Source organism: Carcharhinus amblyrhynchos, chromosome 4, assembly GCF_965287045.1.
Source record: "Carcharhinus amblyrhynchos chromosome 4, sCarAmb.v2.hapA, whole genome shotgun sequence".
NCBI lineage: Eukaryota > Metazoa > Chordata > Chondrichthyes > Carcharhiniformes > Carcharhinidae > Carcharhinus > Carcharhinus amblyrhynchos.
The window spans coordinates 117778936-117803929 of NC_137327.1; the positions used below are offsets into that span (position 1 = coordinate 117778936).

Here is a 24994-nt window from a genome sequence, read left to right on the forward strand (position 1 = left end):
CATGCTGCATGAGAAATGGATGCAGATTGGTTGGCAAATTGACCTACTAAGGTGCTGTCACAGAGAATACACCAGGGGACTATTAATTCCCCAAGTCCCCATCCATGAATATTTGCTGCTTTCTTGCAAAAAAGCATTCTGCCTACCATTCAACTAAGTTATTTCAGTGCTGGTGCAACTCAGGGACCTAGGCTGTACATCCCAATGACTTCTGGATCTTATCAAATTACAGTCCCTTCAGCCGTTCTCAGTAGACAGTACTGACCATAATAAGCCAGACTATTGTTGTAAAACTCAGAATATAGGGATGATATCCCCAGCCTGTAGGCTGATTTCTGGCACAGAACTGTATAAATTATGTAAATTAGGACTTGCAGCCCAGGACTGAAATCTTCAAATCCTCTAGCGTCTTTCCTCAATCCACCAGGAGTATTTCACAACAGCTGGTTTTACAACAGCTGCCCACTTGTAGGAAGCTGGTGGCCCATTCCTGCTGGAGTGAAGGGAAACCCACAGGTGGGGAGTTAGGGGGTGCCTCCTGCGCATTGCCAGCTTGACAGTGCCAGCCTGATCCCTTGGCATTGCCCAGCAGGCATCAGGCAGTACCAATGGGGCAGGGCCTATAAGGGGCGATCTTTGGGTTGTGGTCCTGCTGCCACTTTGCACTTTAGGCTTGGTGACTGAGGACGGCCAGTGATTGGGTTGGTTGGTTGGCACAGGGGAAGCGAGGGGTGGGGGTGGGAAGGAATGGGAAGAGGAGAAAAGATCGAGGTGGAAGTGGGACACTGGGGTTGCTCTGGTGGCCAGTGATTGAGCTGGCCGGTGATCAGGAGGCTGGAAGTGCAGGTCATTTTGTATGCGCCGATCTCCATTCTGACAGATCGGTACACGAGCAATTGCCCACTCAGCGCTATGCTGCTAGCCTCTCCAATAGGAATAGGCTCCACTCCCCAGATTTTTAATGATATTCACACTGGTGCATACTACATGGCACAGATGTGGGAGATCCATTTTCGAAACTCTGGATGAAAAAAAGTGGGATTTACTCCAGTTTTTATGCAAATTTGACACTTAAAATGTTTTTGGGAAAAACCCACCATAATGTCTAACGTTAGGTTCCGTTTCTGCAATTGGACAGCACCCGCTGAATAATCCAAAGCATGCTAAGAATTACACAGACAACCAATTTAAGAGAGTCAGTCAAACTCACAATGCACCTCAGTTACCCTTGCTAGCAGCTACATATATTCATACACAGGGACCTGTTCTGTCGGCAGGAAGAACAGCATTGAATAAAAGCTTGAGAAAACAATGGCTCCCTGATGCATTCTCCATGGAAATGCCTTGAACAATCAGTTGACTTGCTAACTAATTAACACCCTTTTCAAATGCAGTACATCCATTTGATGTTCCCTTTGAAATTTGGCATTCTTGTATCTGTTCTAATGACCACAAAACGAAAAGCTTCCACATCATTTCTCTTTTCTCAGATACAAAAGGAAAAATCTGTACATCCCAATGACTGCCCTGTATTTCATATGACAAAAGACAATTATTGAAATGGTGTGTGTCCATATATGCACAAATTATAAAGAGAATTTCAAGACAGTATTTGTTTATTCCTGTTTAAGCTCGTACAGAAGCTTCATTTTTGTATGTACATATATAAAATGTCAGCATACATGTTTATTAGACAAGTCAATCAGCAACATCTGGATTTTGCAGTTTATTAATTATACTAATGTCTCATACATTCCTATATATTTAGTTTTGAATTATAAACATGATTTATTTCCCTGCAAGATAAAAAACATGAACAATGCTGGTTTACCTTCATGCTTTAGAAATTTACCATAGTTTATAATTCCTGTGGTAAATGCTACTTTACCAGCTTGCATTATATGGTTTGAAGTGACATGTAAATAGTTCATTCAGAGGCAAGGATAAGAAACATGTGTCTTCATTCATTAGCATCAACTGATCACTGGCTTAACATTCAAATACCTCCGTTTATTATATAGACTACTAATTTTAGATCATGGGACATTCCAAATTGCACTAGGATAGAGTTAAAAATGTAAAAACAGGGACAGTTGCTTTGTGCGTCACTCAAAACCAGAATTATCAAACAGCTTCGTCTACTTGACAGGTAAATAGCATTCAGCTACACATCTCTGACATACCATTAAGACATTGACAAAATTCTATAATCCCTGATTACTGAAGTGGTTTAAAATATATAATAGAACAATAACAATTCAAACTTTTAATACGTTAATGAGTGAACAATGCCAAATTATTTTACATGTTGACCTTTTTTTTTGAAAAGGTGTTTGATAACTACATTACAAAGCCGCTGGACAAGGAAATCTCAGTCTAACTACCACATTAAAAGAAGTGCATTCTCAGAACGCAGATCACTGCAGTTTCTGATCTACTGCAGAAACGCTGTTCACCAAAGTAAAATTTACGTTCAGAAACCCCACAAAACTCAATTTCGGGTTAGGTCCAAGCAGAAGTTCAGGGCCGTTAATACCACAGGCACAGGGTACACAGGGTGGTTTAATGTATATTTACTAGTCCAACCATAATCATTGCTTCACAGGTTGTCAATTCACCTCAGATTTTGGGCTTGGGCTGAAAAGGCCACATTTAATATATTTCAACGTCAACAATTCAGACTCTCCAAACTTTACACCCTGGAAAGGAGGAACACAAATGAAAACAGTTACATAAATTTAATACAAGTTGAAAACATTACATATACACACTACTTGCAGCTATGTGAAAATTAGAAATGAAAAGTCAGTGGATGCATGGTTTAATCTTTGCTCGTGCCGAATTGATTTTTGGAGCGGGAGAGACATTTTGAAAACAAAAAAAATGCACATTAAGCTACTTGGATATTTCCCTCTAGCTCAAAATTATTTCTTATCTTTAAATTAAGAATATAATCAATACTCAATCCTTAGCATAGTTATCATTTACAGGCCTGTCTAATGTTCTTGCAATTTATTAGTGACATCCATTCTATTCTGAATATAATTAAAATTTGCTTATTTAAAACTATTAAACAATTGGAAATTATGATTATCTTTCTGCAATTTTTGAATTTTTCAACAGCTTGATTGAGAATAATAAAACACAATAATCAGCAGACTTCAATATTGCTGAGAAAGAGACGTGCTTTTGAAACCTTTTGTCTTGCACACGTCAAGACTGATTCACAAGAATACCAAATCTAAACGGAACAATAATTTAAACTGCCTAAGGTACTGATCAGATTCTGATTGATAGGGGCATTGCCGAGGAGACTGCACCAGGGAACTGTCAAGTTTTGATTAAATTCAACCAGGAAGCTTGACTGAATGAATCAGGATTTTTAACAAGTGGTTTCCAATTGTGGAATCACATCTAATGTTGGACCAGAGTTCTGAGTTTTGCAAAGCCAAAAAGACATACTGTTTGGTATGATCCTCTAGTGGTTGGGATGTACAGCCCACGTACCTTGCGTCACACCAGCACTGCAATTCATATTCCACATTACTTTCTTGTGGGATAGACGATGTCTTTTTGAATACAAGAACCAGGAGGAGTAGGCAATTCAGCCCCTCAAGCCTGCTCCACCATTCAATTCGATCATGGCTCATCTCATCTGGACCTCATCTCCACTTTCCTGCCCACTCCCCATAACCCCTCATCCATCCTGCTACTAATTAAAACCTATTTCTTTCATAAATTTGTTTAGAGTTCCAGCATCCATGGCGCTCTGGGGTACAGAATCGCAGATTCACAATCCTTTGAGTGAAGTAATTTCTCCTCATTTGTGTTTTAAATCTGCCACATCTTGACCTAAGACTATGGCCTCTCATTACAAAACGTCCAAAGGGAAACATACGCTCTACATCTTCTCTGCTAATCCCCTTTAGAATTCCATTAGATCTCCTCTCATTCTTCAAAATCTGCGTAAACTAGTTTATCTCTTTTCATAAGGCAAGTCCTTCACCCTTGGAATCAATCCAGTGAACCGCCTCTAATGCATTCAGTCTTCAAGTAAAGGGACCAAAACTGTGCGCAGTACTCCAGATACACTCTCATCAATGCCCTATTCAGTTGCAACAGCACTTCCCTACTTCTATACTCAATTCCATTAGTAATGAATGTTAAAATTTTGGCAGCATCCAGTTCAAGCAGAACACCACTCATGTTACTGCTACAAAGTAGAATCCTGATTGTGTAAGAATTACATTGACAACCAATTAAATATCAGTCAGGCTCAGTGTGGCTCACCTATGCATGCTATATATTCACACATTGTGCCTTTTTCAATGAAACAAAATTTGAGAGATGATCATTTCCTGATTTATTGCCCATAGCAATACCTCACTAATTTAGAGTTAAAACGAAAGCTTTGCAATCTCCATGGCAACTCCTCTACCAGATCCCACCCCCCAATCAGCCCCCTTTTCTCATACAGTATAAATTTAGTTTCCTTAAGATTTGGTATTATTGTGAATTTATCCTGATGACTGCAAAACAAAAAACTTCAACATCATGTATTGTGAATAAAAGAGACATGATCTCTACAACCAACTATAGAATAGACTGCACTTAAACAAGAATGGAAATATCATGCATCAGATGATATATTGCACCTGATCAGAAATACACAAGGGGTAGATGGAAAGCCACCATCATGCCACGTTTGCCACCTTCCCCTTCCCCTCCCCAGTCAACTCAGCTTACTGTGTTAAATAAGAGCCCTGGTAGGCATTAGTAGTACAAAAATACATTAAGTATAATTAAAGCTTGCAGACTACTAGTAAATCAGGTTGCAGTTTTCTCTAGAAAAAGGTAGAAGAGTAATCTGATAAAGATCTTTAAGATAGCCATGATGTGGAGATGCTGGTGCTGGATTGGGGTGAGCACAGTAAAAAGTCTCACCACACCAGGTTAAAGTACAACAAGTTTATTTGGTATCATGAGCTTTTGGAGCACTGTTCCTTCATCAGGTGAGTCATTCTGATGAAGGAGCAGCACTCTGAAAACTTGTGATACCAAACAGACCTGTTGGACTTACTTTAAGAAAGGGTAGAGAGGAAATGTTTCCACTTGCAGGGATAACATCGTCCCAGAGTGGTTAGATTATGGAACTCACCATCGCATGGGGTGTGGAAGCTAACTCACAGATGCATGTAAGAGCACTCTGGATAAGCACAAGGATTATAGAGTAAGATAGAGGGGAGTTGGAAGAGGCTTTTTTGAAGCATTAACACCTGCACAGAGTAGTTGGGCTGAATGGTCTGTTTCTGTGCTGGAGACTCAATGGTGTTTGTATCACCTGTTAAAGGGAAAAACGATTTGAAGAACAGAGAGATGAGTAATTTTTTTAATACACATGTTGAGAAGTCTCAGTGGCAGGTGTTTGGATTGGATTTGACTCTATGTCCCAGTGGCACAGTGATTGGCACTGCTACCTCAGTGCCAGGGACCCAGGTTCAATTGTGACTGTCTCTGGGTGACTGTCTGTGAGGAGTTGACACATTCTCCGTGTCTGCATGAGTTTCCTCTGGATGCTCCTGTTTCCTCCCACAATCAAAGATATGCAGTTTAGGTGGATCAGCCGTGGTAAATGTGCGAGGTTACGGGGATAGGACAGAGGAGAGGGGCTGGTTGGGATGCTCCTTCAGAGAGTCAGTGGGCCAAATGGGCTCTTTCTGCATTGTAGGGGCTCTATGATGCGGGAACTTCTCCCGATTTGGGGCTACAATAATGTTACTTAAAAGCAATGACACGGAACACTTTTAATGCATTAAATACCGTGACTTTAAACCAGCCTGATGCCTACTCCATCTTAACCTGAGGAGCCACGCTACCTGTTGTGAAATTTACAACTCCACCCTTTACATGCATGGTGAATTCATATAGCAGCCCTTGAAGAATGTTACAATGGCTTATGGAATGGGGCAGGGGTAATTCAATTGGGGGGGGGGGGGGGGGGGTGGAGGTGGGAGGAAAGAGGTATGCGTCATTGGAGAGATTGGGACAGAGGAGGATCACAGAGGAGGATCACAGAGGAGGATCACAGAGGAGGATCACAGAGACCCTACAGTGCAGGAGGCTACTTGGCCCATTGAGTGTGCACTGACCACACAATCAGTGGGCCCTACCCCCATATCCCTAGATGTTTACCCGCTAATCCCTCTAGCTTATGCATCTCACGACTCTAAGGGGCAATTTTCAGCATGGCCAATCAACCCAACCCGCACATCTTTGGACTATGGGAGGAAACCGGAACACCCGGAGGAAACCCACACAGACACAAGGAAAATGTGCAAACTCCACACAGATAGGTGACCCAAGCCGGGAATCGAACCCAGGTCCCTGGAGCTGTGAAGCAACAGTGCTAATCAATATGATACTGTGTAGCCCTGGTTGGAAACCTCAGTGGGGGTGGATGATGTTTGGGCCTGACGCAGCAGGATTGGTAGGGTTTCAGGGGTTTGGGGATGTATACTATGTGGAGCTTGGTCTGGGTATTCAGTTACTCTGTAACAGAATAGAAAATACTCTCAAGTTAGAAGTACTTTATTTCCTTCTAACTTAAGGGTGGCATGGTGGCACAGTGATTAGCACTGCTGGCACATTGCCAAGGATCCGGGTTCGATTCTGACCTCAGGTGACTGTGTGGAATTTGTATATTCTCCCTATGTCCGCATGGGTTTCCTCTCAGTCTAAAATTGTGCGGGTTAGGTGGATTGGCCATGATAAATTGCCCCTTAGTGTTAAGAGGATTAGCAGGGTACATAAGTGGAGTTGTGGGGATTGGGCCTGGGTGGGATTGTTGTCAGTGCACACTCAGTGGGCCAAAAACCTCTTTCTGCACTGCAGGGATTCTATCATTTTATAACTCTTTCAGGCTAATAGAATGAGTTTAGAACTGAGAGAACCATCTTAAGTTGGCAATTTGAATTGCTTTGTTGGATTGTTCCCAGCCGAGGGGAAGTTAGCCCTTGTGGACAATTGCCAGGTAAACCTTACATGGGAACTTCTATGAAGGCCATTCAACCTGTCAAGCCTGCTCTGCCATTTAAACATGATGGGTGATCACCTACCTCCTGTACCATTTTCCCCAACTACCTCCTTATCCCTTGATGTCATTAGTATCCAGAAATCTATCAATTATGGTTTTAACATACTCAGTGATTGAGCTTCCACAGTCCTCCGCGATAGAGAATTCCAAACATTCACCACACTGAATTAAGAAATTCTCCTTATTGAGGCTGTCCCTGGTTCTAGACCCAAAGGAAACATCACGTCTGTAAACGCCCTATAAGAATTTAAGTTTCAATGAGATCACATCTCATTCTTTGAAACTCAAAATATAGGCCCAATTTCCTAAAACTCTCCTCATAAGACAACCCCGCCACCCTAGGGGTTAGTCTGGTGAACTCCCGTTGCACCCCCTCTGTAGCAAATACATCTCTCCTTAAATAAAGGAGACCAAAACTGTACACAATACTCCAGATGCAATGTCATCAATACTCACTACAACTGCTGCAAGACATCTTTACTCCAGTCCTCAAATCCCTTTGCGATGAAGGCCATTTGCCTTTCTAATTGCTCTTCTTGCTGCACGTTAGGTTTTAGTAGTTCATGAACAAGGACACCCAGTCTCTTTGAACATCAACATTTCCTAACCTCTCACCATTTAGGAAATATCCCGTCTTTGTTTTATTAACCAAAATGGATAACGTTTCACTTATTCACTTACTATTCCATTTATTATGCTCTCACTCATTCACTTGGCCTGTTAAAATTTCTGGAAGCTTTCTTACATCCTCCTCAGAACACAATCCCAACTAATTTTGCATCATCAACAATTTTGGAAAAGTTATAATTGGTTCTCACATCCAAATTATTACTATCGATTGTGAACTACTGTGCTTGCCATCCTGAGAATTACTCATTCATCCTGACCCTGAGCTCTGTCCGTGAATCAATTTTCAATCCATAGCAATACATTATCTCAGTCCCACAAGCTCTAATTTTGTTTCTTAATCTCCTGTGTGGGTCCTCAGCAAAAGCTTGTGAAAATCCAAATACATCACACCCACTGGATTTCCTTTATCTATCCTGCTAATACCATCCTCAAAAAAAGTTCCAGCTGGTTTGTCAAATACAAATTTCCTTTCATAAATCCATGTTGATGCTGTGCAATCATAACTATTTCCCAAAGTGTCCAGTTATCACATCCTAATACATTGTAACATTTTCCCTACTACCCGACAAACTAACAGGGCTATTATGCTCTTTTTTGTCTCTTCCTCGTTTAAATAGTGGGGTTACATTTGCTATTTTCCAGCTAGCAGAAACCTTTCCAGATTTATAAAATTTTGAAAAATACTCAGCAAGGCATCCATTATCTCTATAGCAACTTCTACCAATAGAGTAGAATGCTGTTCATCTGGTCCAGGGGACTTATCAATCTTTAATTTTTCTGAGTTTACCTCTATTAATACTAATTTCTTTCCGTCCTTCATTTTCATTAGTTCTTTTGCTCCCTTGTATTTCTGGGAAATTTTTTGTACCTTCCTCCATGAAGACAGACACAAAGTAATGGTTTAGTTTCTGTGCCTTTTCCCTATGCTCCATTACAATGTTCCTGTCCTGCCTGTAATGGACCCACATTTGTCCTTGTGAATCCTTTTCTTTTCATATACGTAAAGAAGCTTTTACAGTCCACCTTTATGTTACGTACTAGCGTGCATTCTTATTCACTCTTCCCTTACTTTATCGGTTTCTTGATTTTTTTTTTTACTAGATTCTGAAATGCACCCAATCCTTGGGCTTCCCACTTTTTCTGATAAATTAAAAGTTTGCATTAGACCAAAACTTATAAGGTTATGTTAGCCACTGTTGATACACCTTTCCTGTTGGGTCTTTGTATCTTAAAGGAATGTATATTTATTATTTGAATGAAAACCCCATGTAATATACTAGCAATTGTCTAACAGCAAATCTTTTGACATTTTTCACAATCCACCAGCACCAACTTGCCTTTTTACCATCATAATTTCCTTTGTTTGGGTTTAGGACCCTAATTTCAGAATGAACTGCATTACTTTCTAACAATGTAAAATTCTATCATGTTATGGTCACTATTTCCTGATGGCTCCTTTACAAGGTTATTAAATAAGCCCCTTCTTATTAGAGAGTAGTATATCTAAAACTGCTCAATCCTCATTTGGTTCAACATACTGCACCAGAAAATCATCTCATAGATGCTCCAGGAAGTTATCCTCGACAGCATTAGTGCTATTTAGATTCATTTCATGTGTAAATTGAAATCATCTAATGTTAGGTGTATTACCCAGATCTCATGCAGCTTGAAGTTCCTGATTTATACTATACCCAACATTACTACTACAGTTTGGTGGCCTGTAAATAACTCCCATCAATATTTGCTGTTCCTTGCTGTTTCTCAGCTCCAACCAAAGTGATTCCACATATTGATCCTTCAATCCCACATCCTTTCTCAATAATGTACTGATCTTGTCCCTTATTAATAGGGCTACCTCACTTTCACCTCTTCCGATCCTTCCTAAAGCACGAATACTCCCAGGCATTTAGTTCCCAGTCCTGTCACGCTGTAATCACATCTTCGCAATGGCAAATCATACCCATTTACCTCTTTTAAATTATCTACTTGGTTGTGAATTGTGTGCGCATTCAGTCAAGAGTGCCTTTAACTTTCTTTTGTTTTAAACATTATTCTGCATTCTGATCCTATTTGATATTTGGCTTTCTTTTGTCTGCCTTCTAATTTCACTTACTATTTTCCTACATTCTACTGGAAGTGAAAAAGGTTGCTATTACAATAAATTTGACTTACTATGCAACTCCCCTCATATGAAAGCACATCATACCACCAACTTCGGATCCGACATTGCTGGTGCAGCTGCTCTGTCTTCAATTCTGTGCCTCAATTTGGGTTGGTGGTTCCAATATTGCAAACTTGTACAAGCCACCACTTGCCAGATTGGAACAGCAAGTCCTGTGAATACTGCCTCATCCAGCCACATACCTTGGAGACTTCAACAGCCACCATACCGATTGGTGGTCCTCCAGGGTCAGTGATGGTGAAAGCTCCCTATACTGGATCCCCAAAAACAATTTCAAAATGACCCTAAGCAACAAGGAACAAACCAAACCATTCAGCCGGGTGCAGTTGGAAATATTCACCTACCTGGTGCCAGGTCAGTTCCATTGATAGCCACACTGAATCACGATACTGCATACTAGTCCCTCACAGTTCACTGGACTTTGCCTTCTGTCATCAGTATAAAGAAGATGTGATGGCCAATCTGCTTTACAGAGGTTCCAAGATACAGTAAAACCTTGGAAACAGTTTTTGGAGATCCACGATAGGGAACTTTCACCATCACTGACCCTGGAGGACCACCAGACAGCATGGTGGCTGTTGAAGTCTCCAAAGTTGGTAGCTGGATGAGGCACACATGTGTAACCATATTTATTCATAAAATGTCTGCAGAGGAATCATACAATTGCTATTGTGGTGCCATTCACAAAGCTGTTGAACAGCAATCCCTCATGGCGATCGAACTATTTGCACTCAATTGAATGCAGCAATGAATATCGTAAGTGAACTCTGTTCAACATCCCTCTCCTCTTGCTGCCCTTGCAAACATCACTACTACATACATCTGCCCAACAACTGATGAAAACCTACAATCTGCTTGTAATCATCCATGCTGCATCTCACTTGCTGCTTCCTAATGACCTATTCAATCTACCTAGGGCTGGCCTTCAATTTTGGCCACATATTGAAGAATTTTCTTGAGCAAGGTCTACCAGCAAACATCTTTTGGGCCAAAGAATGGGAAATCACCAATAAGTTCCTTGTGACAATCCCCATCTGCCGAATAGCAGACTTTACATTTCCATGCAACAGTAGCCCTTGCTAAACCAGTTAAAGACAGGCCAGGGTCCCTGTGCAGCCAATCTCCACTGCTCAGGCCTCAGTTTAAACACAAACAATACTGCATATTACTGCAGAATGTCACATCCACATGGCAGACTAACCATCTTGAACTCAGCAAATGATGTAGCTATTACAGCTTACAGGAAGGGATACAGAAAGTGGACATTTGTTAGCTGGTTCATAAGATGGAAGAAAGGAGCTTTGAATGATAGTTAAAGCATCAGTTCAACACTATTGTGAAGTTTACGACGTGGTTTAGGTGCATATTAATGAATAATGAACAACCATAGCACTTCGACTTGAATTTTACCTTTTGATTACAACTAATAGAAAAATAAACCTCATCTCAAAATTATTTGAAAATATTTGATCAATAGAAATAGTAGCAGGGCCACCACAAGGCAGAATAGGCCTATAAACTCCATCAGAATTCATGAATACTTTTCATCCAAAAGTTGGTTCCTCAAGGTACCAAATCCTTAACCAGATATAATCTCAGCCTTGTGCATTGGGTGTTCACGTTCTGGAGTGGGCCTTGAAATCAGAACCTGTAGAATCAGGCAAAAATGCTCCCAGCCAAAGTGAGTAGAGGATTTCAGCTGATAAGTGTTAGATCATCAAAAATAGCACCAGCTGTGTTATAGAACAGTGCACATGAAGGAGGTATTTTCAACTAGCTTGGAGTACATTAATATGCCTTTAAATTAAGGAGTCAGTGAAGTATCTAGGAAAGTGCAAGGGAAAAGTTAATACTTGGTGCTTTGATTCAGCAGATGCTTTTCCAGTACTAACCAGATAGACCACAAACTACTGGATGAAGCCAGTTTCTACCAGACATGGAAGCATGTTCATTAGACACCAGGGTGCATATTATGGAGATGGAATGGTTGGAGCTCAACAGCCAAGTTGGCCATCTTTGGTAAATGACAAAGTGTAGTAGAACGTGTGTGCGTGAAGATGTTTTGAGATATTCTTCTTCCCAAATGACTGGGGGATCAAAGGCAATTGTAAACCATCTGGATGCAAGAACCTGTTAATTTCATACATTTAAGATATGTGCAGCATATATTTTCAGCATCTTAAAATGTTACTTCAATATACCTATTTCAAAACTGCCCCATACATTAGGGCACAGTGAAGACAAAATCTGATCACATGCAAACACTACTTTAAAATTTTACATGCTGGATTATTGTGCATCTCTCTTAGAACAGATTTAACATTACCAAAGCTTTGCATGCAGACAGACACAGCAAAAGCTACATTCACATGTAATGCACGATGAACAGAATGTACCCCACATGGACAGTAAATAAAAAGCTTGTATAAAATTGAAGACCAGTGGTTACCTATTCATTTGCATCCAAAGAATGGTATGATGCATTGCATAAAATGGAGACAGTGTCGTAGTGGTGGTAATGTCACTAGACTACTAACCCAGAGGCCCAGGCTAACACACTGGGGACATGAGTTCAAATCCCATCATAGCGCCGGTGGGATTTAAGTTCAATTAGTAAATCTGGAATTGAAAGTCAGTCTCGGTAATGGCGATCACAAAACCATTGCTGACTGTTGCAAAAACCCATCTGGTTCATTAGTGCCTTTCGGGAATGAAATTTGCCACCCTTACCTGCTCTGGCCTATGTAATTTCAGACTCAAAGAATTGAGGTTGACTTTTAATTACCCTCAAATGCCAGCAGTGACTAAGCCACTCATTTCAAGGGCAATTAGAGATGAGTAACAACTGCTGGCCTTGCCAACAGGTTCGCATCCCAAATAAAATACACTGTATGACATTGAAAACAATTAACCTGCCAAATCATACTAGAGCCCAAAAGTAAAAATATCAAACTGATCCAAATTAAACAGAAGATCACACTAGGAGATAACCACCAAAATACCAGTACCTGTCAGTGGTAATCATGATTCAACTGAGAATGATCTTGCAAGAAGTGGCTCGACAGGGGATCTGGGGGTCGAAACTGAATCAGCAGCCTTGTTATAGACCAAATATTTCTGTAACAATGAGGGAGAAATGTATAACACTTAGGTAACACAAACTGTGTGATGTAAATAACTGTCTGGGAGCTTAAATCTCTTTGCAGAATGGACATCTGCACAATTTTAAAATTGCAACGAAAATAAATACGATTCGCAAACATTTGAGTTGACATGGAAACTGAGGTGTGCGCAAATATATTGGAATATAATTTGCATTACTTATTTCCCTTTGCATACTATAAATTGTTTATTATTTTTAAGCACAAAAACCATGAAATACACAATTTCTTCTGTACTCGGCAACTCGTGCCTGTAGTTTGATACTAGAAATGAACTGCGGCCTGGATACAACATCTTTTAAATACTCATCACTAGACAGTTTCTGCCTATTGAATCGATTGACATCTTGATGGAGCAGGCTGCATCAGTCAAGGGTCATTGGTTGTATCACAGACTGACTCAATCTTCACACAAGCAGAGCTCAATGACCAGTCAGCAACAAATTAGAGCTTTGCTAGATATTTCCCTCAAGTCAGGGACTACCTGATTACATTTCTCCTGCTTAGGATGCACTGGAACACTCACTAAAAATTATGGCAGGGTACAGGCTAACTGGTTCAGCTGTGAGTTGCTTCAGAATCTACATGTGAGATTAAGAAATGTTTAGCCAAATCTGCATTAGGCATTATCACTCAGGTTGGGCCCTGTGCCAAATACCAGAAATCACTAACATGCATACAGCTGAAGAATAATGCAGGTAATAGCAACATGGGGACATTTTTTCCTTTCAACCACACATGAAGGTGACAGTACACCATAAGAAGAAATCCACAACTGCAACACGTTACTTAACTGTAAGCTGGTTCCCAAGGATCACCTGCCAGATCCACCTGTTGCCTAGAGGTGGTGATATTTGTAGCACATGATGCCAAAGATCTATATTTGATTTTAAAAGTCCTACCCAGATATTGCCATTCTACTTTGGTTGGGTTTTACTGAAAAAACTACATTAATGAACTCTTATATTTATTCATTGAATTTCTCTGTCTAATCTTCCTACAAGATTGTAGTTAATTAGGCAGCTTTGTGGAAATTTTATGGAATTTCAATGTGATTTTTGCATATTAGAATTCTATAGCTTGATCATTCATTTATTTATTCAAGTACACAGCTTGTACTTATTACAGAAACTTGCAAAAAGAATAAGCTTTATTAATCCAAGTATAAAAATTGCACACACTTTTCCTACTATTTTTCTTCTACTTTTGTTAAATCCTGGTTAAGTAACATTTCTGAGCAGCTCAGGATTCAGGGCACAGGCTTGATCATCTTTGGAATGCGGTGACAAAATAAATCTCTGGTTGTTGCAAACACTGTTTTCCTTTACACTCGAGGGCCCTCACGTGAATGCCTGACAAGTGAAACTTGCCAATAGGCTTCAGAGCTCCAAACACTGCTACCTGAGAAACCCAGAAAGGAAACGTGCAGTGCACTTACTATTCCTTTATAGAAATACCTCAATTACCAAGACCAGAAAGGTTAGGTGCAAGTTGTCAAGAGGCAAGACTTTGGGATCCTCTAAGTGGCTGCAGGGTATTTTTGGAATTAAACCAGACTGAGTACTTGAAGCTTTTTTTAATGTGACTGGCTAGGAAAACTTAACCCTGACAAATAAAGTTATGCAAAATGGAGTGGGAAGAATTCTAACTCTAGTTGAGCTCTCACATTTAATGATCATCAATGCCTGGAAACACTGCAGGTTAGGGTCTGCCAGAGAAAGTCAACTCAGATTCACCTTTCTCTAAAGAATACACTATAGCTGCATCTCTTTCCCTGGCTGTTTGGAACCATCACATCTGATTAAGAGTTGAGCTACTGATCGCACCGACTGTAAAACTGCCTATTTCTATCTCCAAACATCACCTGACTTTGTCATGCCTTTGCTCACCCGATGCTGGAATGCTTGTGTGTCTATGTTACTTTAGAGTTAAGTATTTCACCACACACTTGGCTGGTCACCCACATCTACCATCTGTAAATTTGAGGTCACTCAAAATTCTGTGGTCAGTGTCTTTCCTCGTACCAAACCCACTCCCTCATCACTGCGCTTGCTGACCTAGTAAGTAGTCTCAACACCAGGTTTATCATCATATCAGCAAGTAACATCATACTTGCTGACCTATACAGGCTCCCAGTTGATCTGGATTCCAGCTAACACCTTACTATCTTTGGTCCCTAGTCTTGAAGCTCTCTCATTCATTCATGACAGTATTCACAATTTAAGTAGAGCTATCTGCAATGCCAGCCACCTTTTTCGCATTTGTTACGTCTGCTTTTTCCACCTCATCGCATTGATGAGCAGAGGCACATTTTCTTGGCTATACTAACTTGAGTACGGTTGAACTAATTTTACTACTAATGTAATCTCTCAAATCAAGAGTAATAAATGTTTCAAAATCATAATAAAAGTATATTTAGATAGTCTGATAATTCAGCCTGCCTTTGCTAAGTCACGTTACATTTTTTCAACCTAAATTTATGGGAGTAAAAATCAAAACCAATGTTTGTATTGTCTTACATCAAAGACTCATCCAAACACTGAATATACTGCTGGTGAGAGGCAAGAATAGCAAAGCAAGTAGCCAAGCATATACAATAACAAGGCACATGTAATTGACACTGAGCATGCATTAAAACATTACAAGGACTGAAATGATGAACTGAATACCAAAACTGTACAAATTACATTTCCACCTTCCCAAAAGGGTAAGGGCATCAAGTAAATAAAAATTTTAACAAAAATTCCAGGCCCCAGATAATTTCTTGTTTGACATTATTCTTATGTAGTTCAAAACTTAAGGCATGTTCCTCCCATTTAGTAACATGATAAAAATATTAAAATATCACATTCAAATTTTAGCATGTTAATTGGATGCTGTTCCTACTTGGGTCTTAGGAGGTACCTTATCTTGGAAAGCCAAGCTAGGGATGCTTGTAAAAATGTACCAAACCATCTCCCACTTTCAATGGATATATATTTATATTATGTCTGCTTCTCTAATTACTGAATGTGCTGTTTGTTTAATATAATATGGTTTCAGTCTGTGAACAAATTCTACATTAATACTTATAGCTATTTTTGATAACCTGATGGCAGCTAGAATCCTGTTTCAACTAAAACCATGATTCTACGACCATGCCAGAGAACAGATTTACCACCACAAAATGCCAGGATCTGTTCCACGTTTGGCAGGTTCTCAGAATCTAAATTTAAAGTAGAGCAACAGTTTTAGATTCACAACAAACATCCATAGGCTATTATTCAAGGTTGAGAGGAGCGCCTCAAAACATTTATATGCGTGTGAAAGACATGCTTGAGATTTCAAAAATGTGTATGCAAGTGAGCACTAATACACATCAGAATCCACTTTAAAAAAATGGAAGGATGAACAGGCTGCACATGCTAGATAGAAAACATACAAGTTACACATAAAACAAGAGATCACCTCAGTCATTCCAAGAGAAACTCTGGTTGCTGGAAGTTTGGGAGAGCATAAAGACTGTAGACTGCCTGGAAGAAGGCAAGTGCTGTCTTGCCTAGTTTATAGGAGGCGGGGGATGGGAAAAGAACAGACAGTGGAGAGGATGTTAACAGAAGCTTTTCAAGCAAAAAGTACAAGTTTGAAGATGTTAAAGAGGGAAGGAAAAGGAAAAGGAAGAGAAGCAAAATATGATTCAAGGGTCTCACAAATTAATTTTGTTATTAAGAAACATCACAAACTTAAAATGCCACAGTTCTGTCCTGTTTATGCATCATTTCCACTCAGACAATGGAAAGCATGGAATAACTAATATCAATTTTAACCTCATATTTAGCATTTAAAAAGTCACTGTCTGAAAAATAAATCTATTTTGGAAGGAAATATTCTATGCAGCACTGGGTTATTATTTATAATTCACCAACAGTTTTACAGCAAGTCCAGTAGTCATTAGAAGCAAAAACTCAAAATCTGAAATAAAAGTGAAGTTCTGGAGCTACTCAGCAGGTCTGACAGCATTTGTGGAAAAAAATTCAACTTGAAATATTAACTCAGTTTCTGACCCACTGATACACCCAGAACCACTGAGTATTTTCTGTTTCTAGATCATTAGAAGCCATTCTATAGTTACTGAAATTGCTGCACTGAAAATTAAATACCAGTGAAATCAGATCAGACAAAATACTCTTAAATGCAACAAAACTCAAATTTAAAAGGTAGTCTCCTCACTCTCAACCCTTTCCAATATAATCTCTCGCTTTTCAGTGCGCCCTCAGGAAACCCGGCCACGTCCCAATGGTCTTGAGCTTGGCTCACTTCCTAGATTTTGATGCCAATCCTGGCAATGTCAGGTTACTGCCCTGAGAATTTCAGCAGAACTGAATGGATTTAATGATAGGTCTTTTGAACTGCTCCAAAACATGGGAATGAAGGCGATTCAAAATATTTATCACAGTGATGTAAAAGATGGCACGTTTTTAAAATTCTTCTGTTTTTCTTCCTGCTTTCTTCATCCACTTCTGAGAACATTTTTAAAAAACTATAATTAAACAAAATGTTCGCAAGACCTCAAAGTCGAAGTACGAAGAGGAGTTTAGCTTTTTTACTTATTTCTATCATTCTCCATCTGAAAATACATAAATGTGTTAATTAAGTGTTTAACAGAAAAGGGCATGGAGAACCAGACTGGATTTTAGACAAGTACTCCAGTTTACAGAGAAGACAAACCATTTCAGTCTTCACCAGGCTGGTTCAGTCGAAGCGGCTTTTGCTGCCCCAAGCCATAAAATGGGCTTGCCAGCCCTTTGAAATTGGATTTTAATGCACAAAACCATGGAAGAATCAGCACAAGAGGGCGCATTACTCCCTTGGGTTTGGCAGGATTGACTGTGTGGCAGTGTTTGAGAGGCAGGAGAAAATTAATTTCTTCTGTTGAATTGCAATTTGGGTAGCACAGTGGCAAGCACTGCTGCCTCATAGCACCAGGAATGTAGATTTGAGTCACTGTCTGTGTAGAGTTTGCACATTCTCCCCGGGTCTGTGTGGGTTTCCTCTGGATGCTCCGGTTTTCTTCCACAGTCCAGAGATGTGTGGGTTAGGTGGATTGGCCATGCTAAACTGCCTTTTAGTGTCAGGGGTAAATACATGGATTATGGGGATAGGGTCTGGGTGGGACTGTGGTCAGTGCAGACTTGATGGGCCATTGAATGGCCTCCTTCTGCACTGTAGGATTCCATGATTCAATTAGAAGGTAGATTATCACAGATCACTATTCCAAGAAGAAACATATTTCCTTCTAGGAACAGCAGCAAATGAGCTTGGAAGCTCCGCAGAGAATCCCTTAATTATCTGATGGGATTAAAAATGAGGTATTAAAATCATATTCAGCCACAGAAAATAAAATGTTTTTTTTCCAGAAAAAACAGATTCTTAGGTCAAAGCTGGGATATTATACTAGAAACCAATTCAGCAAATTTTTTTAGGGTATATTGAACAAGAGGGAATGACTAACGTTTTACAACTGTTTCACTGAAACACACGGTTTGAATACAAATTGCGATCTCAACTGGTTGATGAGAACAGTACATGAGGAAAAGATTACCTGTTACTCTCAAATTAATATCACAGGAGAATTTTTACTAAGACACACTAGCAGCAAAAAAGTGAAGTGCAAATTTTTCATTACAAACTGCTTATGCTTCCTGATGAATATATTTTAGGAAATCCAAGAAGTTTTAACATAAATTATTGAAAGGCACAGATACAATTACTTCAGGTTACAGGGGCAATAATATGATAATATTTTGTCATTTCTATATTCTAAGTGGTTTACTGTAATAGTTTTCAAATAGTCACCATTGACAAGAAAATATATAGAAATACACAACTTTCAAACAAGGAGTGATATTTTGATGGTTCAGCACCTACCTGCAGCCTGCCTTTCTCTAATGGCTTGCTCAAGAGTTTTACCACAACATCAGGCACCAAACTAACAGTTATTAATAAAATTATAATAAGCCACGCTGAAACAGAAGTCAGCATCTGTGCAAACACAAAGTACATTCTTTGTTGCTTCAGGAAAGGCCTATTGAAAAGAAATTAAAATAATTAGGTTCAGCATTTCTTAAACCAAACAATTCACGTACAAAGAAGTGAGCAAAGTACATTTGCACAGATGTTTTTTTTAAAAAAAAGCAAGGCTGATGTAGATCTGATGTAATAGCCTAGATAATTTAGAGAATACTATTAATAAACTTCTAATCTGTGTAATCCAACAACAATCTTGTCAAACTTCCAGACATGCAGATGCATCACTATATGAATTGTGAAAGTATGCCAGCTCAGTTGTATCTTCAAAGTTGGCATTATAAAAAAAGCTGCAGCACATAAATACCATTTCAAATTCAATGCCATCAGTACTTTGAGTACAAAATAGAACTGCTGTCGGGATGCAAGAATTGTTCTTCCCAGAAACCTCGAGAACAAAGCCCCTTTAAAATGTATTTTGATTTGTGCAAAATTAGCAAAACTTTGATATCCAGGATTGCAGAATTATGGCTCAAAACAGTCTACTGAATTTTGTACATTATGTAAATACCTAGTAGAAACCTGAATCAACAAATTCTTGTGCTGAGACATGGAATGATACTTTAAAACTCCAATGTTCAGGATCTTAAATATGCTCTTGCATTCTCTAGCCAAGTTTATATTCTCTCAATTAACAAGTAGTTTTTGACAATCAATAGAACAATTAAGCTATGATAGTAATAAACTGTAAGCAGTAAATTTGGGATAACTGCATCAATAATGGGATTATCAGAATGAAGAAATATACTGTTAGCACTGGGGCCAAATGCTATTTCATAGAAAAGTAGAAACGAGGACCAAATATAGGCCATTTGGCCCTTTGAACCTACTCTCCCATTCAATATGATCATGGCTGATCTGCGATCTCAATGCTATATTCCTGCTTTCTAGCCATTAAAATTTAAAAAATTACATCTTTCTTGAACATATTATGACTTGGCCTCCACAGACTTCTGTGGTAGAGAATTCCATAGGTTCACTACCCTATGAGTGAAGAAATGTTTCCACAGCTCAGTCTTCAATGGTCCACCCCATATCCTGAGACTGTGGCCCTGGTTTCTAGATTCCCCAACCAGGGAAAGCATCCTCCATGCATCTGGTCTGTCCAGCCCATTTAGAATTTTATACATTTCAATCAGGTCTCTTAAACTTCTAACCTCTAGGCCCAGTTGAATCAATCTCTCCTCATTGGGCAGTCCCAGCAACCCCGATGTCAACCTAATGAACCACCACTGCACTCCCCCTGTGGCAAGAACATCATCTCAGATAAGCAGAGCAAAACTGCACTCATACCCAAATCATTTTTTAAAAAGCACTCCTATATATCACTGCAGGAGTCGAGACGCAAGTTTTGACAAGGGGTAACCTTCTCAAATGGCACTACAGGTATTCATATTTACTTACCATATGATGCCACCCCAAAAGAAAGAGAAGATGACGAAAAATGCTAAAGAACCCCATATTACAAAGTGGTTGACCCATGTCCAGTATCGAGTGTCCAATACAAGCTGAAAGTACAACAAAATAAGAATGGGAGTTGAAGGCCAAGCAATCGAAAATGAACTGCTTGCATACATTATTTTTCAAGATAAATTACAAATATAAAATAAATACAAGTTCAAATTCATAAAAACCCAATGTTTGCATGTTCAGTTAATTCAAAGTGTGTCACAATAAGTGGCAAATAAAAGCTTGCTGCAGTAATGTAAGGTTTCTTGGCTTGAGTCAGTGTTGGCAAGTTGTGGTGCCCAACTTTCAGCTTCCCAGAAATAAGTTCAAATAGGATTGCTTTCATTTGACATAGAATAAGGGAAGATCCAGCTCATTTATAAACGAAGGTATCAAGCAAAAGAAGAATACCACGGGGAACAGTGAGCAGAACTGGCGGCATCAGCTGAGAGACAGACTTCATGCTTCACGTTTCTGGCTCTCAAACCTCACAGGTTTAAAATCTTAACCACATTTCTCTCTCCACGGATATTGTCAGACCTGCTGAATATTTCCAGTATTTTATTTGTAATTTTGGTACTGATGAAGAGTTAATTTAAGGTTCAGTCATTAGTTAGTTGTTTGAATGTTGCCTAAATATAGGAAGGAAATGAACCGTTTGCCAGCAGGAAGTCAGAGTCTCATGATTTCCTAAATGTCCAAAAATTGGATTTGCCACTGAAAAACAGGGCTCCAAAAGGATTATGGACATTTTTACTCCATCGTGGCCAAAGTTCCAGCTAATATGGGCAGGTCGAATTAAGACAGTACAAAATAGATGGTACACCAGCTGTTTGTTTCCGAGTACAAAAATAATTAAGATGAGTTTTACGTTCAAGAGCCATGTTCAAAGCAAAATATCGAAACAGAATTATCCTCTTTCAAACAAGGGGATTCATTTCTGAGATTCAAAATTATTAAGGCATTCTAGGTGATCTGACTTAATAATAACTTGGTAAGTTTAAAAATCCATGCCAGGGTTTAAGGCGCTCCACATACATCAGTTTGTAAACCTCCTGTGAGAAATATGCCAAAGTAAGAGATTTATTCAATATCCTGTCCAAGGGATGGCATAATGGTTAACACTGCTGCCTCAGAGCCAGGGTCCCAATTCCTAGCTTGGGTCACTGCGTGGAGTTTGCATGTTCTCTGTGTCTGCATAGGTTTCCTCCGACAGTCTGAAAGATATGCTGGTTAGGTGAATTGGCCATGCTAAATTCTGTGTATCCGAACAGGCGGAGTGCAGTGTCCAGGGGATTTTCACATTAACTTCATTGTAATGTTAAATGTAAGCCTACTTGTGACACTAATAAAATAAACTTTAACAACCTAATATCATCACTTAGAAAGGCCACACGATGTGTCCCATGAGCTGCTCTGCATTACATGTTAATTACATTAATGACAGTGATTATTTCTCCCTTCCTTTCACAAAAAATTTTTGGACAAAAATAAAATGTCCTATTTAATTCTTGGCTGCTACCGAGTTTTTGGAGTGCAGCCACTTGCAAAGACACCGAGCCAAAACTCGTTTCACGTGCCATCCCTCCAGCCAGCATTAGACACACTTTCATCCTGTCAGACTCAGCTCACTCAATACCATGCAGCATTTTCCCCCTTAGCTCGGAGGAGCTTTACAAGAAGCAATCAAATGCTATCTTCAGAAAACCTAAAGATGATTATGTTCAAAAAAATAGTGCAATACAGTCAGACATGTTTTGCTTCTTGGTACTATGGGGTATTTCAGAAATTTGAAAATACTAAATTAATTTAATTATATATGGGAAGGAAAGAATACTAAAATTAGGCTGTATCAGGACAGAAGTTTCATTTATTCATGCACAAGGTGTGGATATTGTCAGCATTTATTCCTTAGCCCTAACTGCTCTTGAAACACCCCAGTGGCTTGCTCAGCCATTTCAGAGGGCAGTTAGGAGTTAACTGCTGCATGTTACCATGGTTCTGGAAGCAAATAAAGGCACATCAGAAAAGCCACAGTGGATTTCCTTCCCCGAATGTCATTAGTGGAACAAGATATCTTTTTGCAACAAATCAGTAGTATCAAAGTCACCATTTTGATGCTAGTTTTTTATTCTTTGCAGAACAGGTTTGTGCTCAATGTTAAGTAATGTTTCTAATGTAATTGTTATGGAAGTAATTTTTGATCAACTTTGCACTTTGGAGAAGAATTTTCTGGAATGATTCTTCTGCCCGAAATGGCCTAGGGTTAAAATCTCCTCACTCACTCAGATTACAAAGCTTCCAGTGGAGTACGTCAGGCTTGTCAACCTCTGAATGGGACAGACCAGCTGGCCTCTGACAACCTGCCTTTAAATTTATGCTCAGTTCCTGCCAAGGTCAGCAACTTGGAAAATTCACATCGAGCACTGTTGAATATGATGCCAATGTTGATTGGATCAGTTTTATGTAAAGGCTGTGGAATGTAAATTCAGTATTGTGCAGCAGAGATCTGCTATAATCACAACACACACAAGATGCAGTTCAGAAATAATGTCACCTTCCTTAGAAGAAAAAGACGAACATCTCATACTGTCAATGCAAGACTGAAACATCTGCAACTATCTCCTTCGGAAAGTACTGATGGATAATTCAGCTTTGCCTCTTCCAGAGGCCAATCTTGAGCCAGTTCAATTCACTGCACATGATACCAAGAAATCATTGATAGCGCCGGATAGAGCAAAGTATGTGTGTCCCCACAACATACCGTCTGCAGCACTAAACAGCTGTGCTCCCGAGCAAGCAATGTCCCTAGCCAAGCTGTTGCAGTACTGCGAAAAAAACCAAAACGTTAGCATCTAGGTAACATTGTAGAAAATTGTGCAGGTTATGTCCTGAGCCCTAAAAAGCCAAAGAAATCTAATTCAATCAATTACCACTCCATCAATCAGGTTTCAATCAGCAAAGTGATGGAAGTGCTATCAAGCAACATTTACTCTATTCAATCGTCAGTTAGGGTTCTGCCAAAGCAATTCTGTGTCAGACCTTATGATGGTGATTTAAAGTGATTGACAGGAAGATAACAGGGGACATGAGGAAAAACCTTTATCACCTAGAAGGGTGATGAGCCATCTAGAATTCGCTACCTAAGTTGGTGGCTGAGGCTGAAACATGCAACCCACTTAAAAGGTACCGGGATCTGCATTTGAAGTGCTGTAACCTGCAAAGCTATTGGCTCAAATGCAGACAAAAGGGCTGAATTCTAGATGTGAAATGAGAGTGACGGCCCTCAACTTCAAGACTGTATTTGACCAAGTGTGGCATAAGGAATCCAGCAAAAATGGAAGCCAATGAGAATCAGAAGGAAGGCTCTCCACCAGGTGGACATAGTAGCACAATGAAGGACACTGGAAGCCAACCACTTTAGTTCCAGGTTTTCCTCAGGGTAGCATCCAAGTCCAGACATCTTTAGCTACTTCATCAATGACTTTTAATCCAGCAAAGGTTAAAAGTGGAGATGTTTGAAAATTATTGCACAGTGTTCAATACCATTCATAAAAAGGTTAGATATTGAAGCATGCCTGCATGCAGAAAAACCTAGACAATATCCAAGTTTAGATTAATAAGTTACAAGTAACGATCGCACCACCGGGCAACAACCATCTCCAACAAAAGAATATCTAATTATCGCCTTCGACATTCAATGGTATTACCATTGCTGAATACTCAAACATCAAAATCCAACAGGGGGTTACCATCAACTCAAAACTGAATTGGACCAGCCATATAAATACTATGGCTACAACAGCAGGTCAGAGGCTGACATTTCTAACACTACAGAAAAGCCATAACCCAGAAAGAGACCATTCAGCACATCACATTTGCGCTGGCAAAAAAGATAAAAAAGAAATTAAGTGCTCATTTCAATCTCACTTTCCGGCATCTGGTCTATAGCTTTGCAGGTTACAGCACTTCAAGTGCAGATCCCTGTACCTTTTAAACGGGTTGCATATTTCAGCCTCAACCACCAACTTAGGTAGTGAATTCTGGATGCTCATCACTCTTCTAGGAGATAAAGGTTTTTCCTCATGTCCCTTATAATCTTTCTGTCAATCACTTTAAATCTATGCCCCCTGGTAATTGACCCCTCAAGTGAGCAGATAAGTCTTTCCTATCTACCCTGTCTAGGCCCCTCATTATTTTGTGCACTTCAATTAGGTCACACCTTTGCCTCCTCTATTCCTTGGAAAACAATCCTAGTCTATCCAATCTCTCCTTATAGCTTCAATTTTTAAGCCCTGGCAACAGTCTTGTAAACCTCCTCTGCAGTTATGCCCTTCCTCTATGTCCTTTCCTACGAAAAGTAACAATCTCCTAGCTCCCCAAAGTCTGTCCACTATCTACAAGGCAAAAGTC

General features: G+C 39.6%; 1 protein-coding gene across 3 annotated transcripts in view; it reads right to left on the minus strand.

Moving 5' to 3' along the window:
• Positions 1–1598: 1598 nt before the first annotated feature.
• The window catches only part of atp11c (ATPase phospholipid transporting 11C (ATP11C blood group)), a 132259-nt gene continuing 108863 nt past the window's right edge, over positions 1599–24994 (minus strand). Inside the window, exons 27-30 of one of the 3 annotated variants that reach the window (XM_080187802.1) lie at positions 20537–20640; positions 18974–19130; positions 12914–13022; positions 1599–2699 (exon numbers count right to left, since the gene is read on the minus strand). In XM_080187802.1, the coding sequence (XP_080043928.1) occupies positions 12927–13022; positions 18974–19130; positions 20537–20640 (357 nt within the window). In that variant the 3' untranslated portion in view covers positions 1599–2699; positions 12914–12926. Of the gene's footprint in view, positions 2700–12913; positions 13023–16513; positions 16605–18973; positions 19131–20536; positions 20641–24994 lie in introns of those variants that run through there. The other 2 variants (XM_080187803.1, XM_080187804.1) reach the window with 2 other exon arrangements.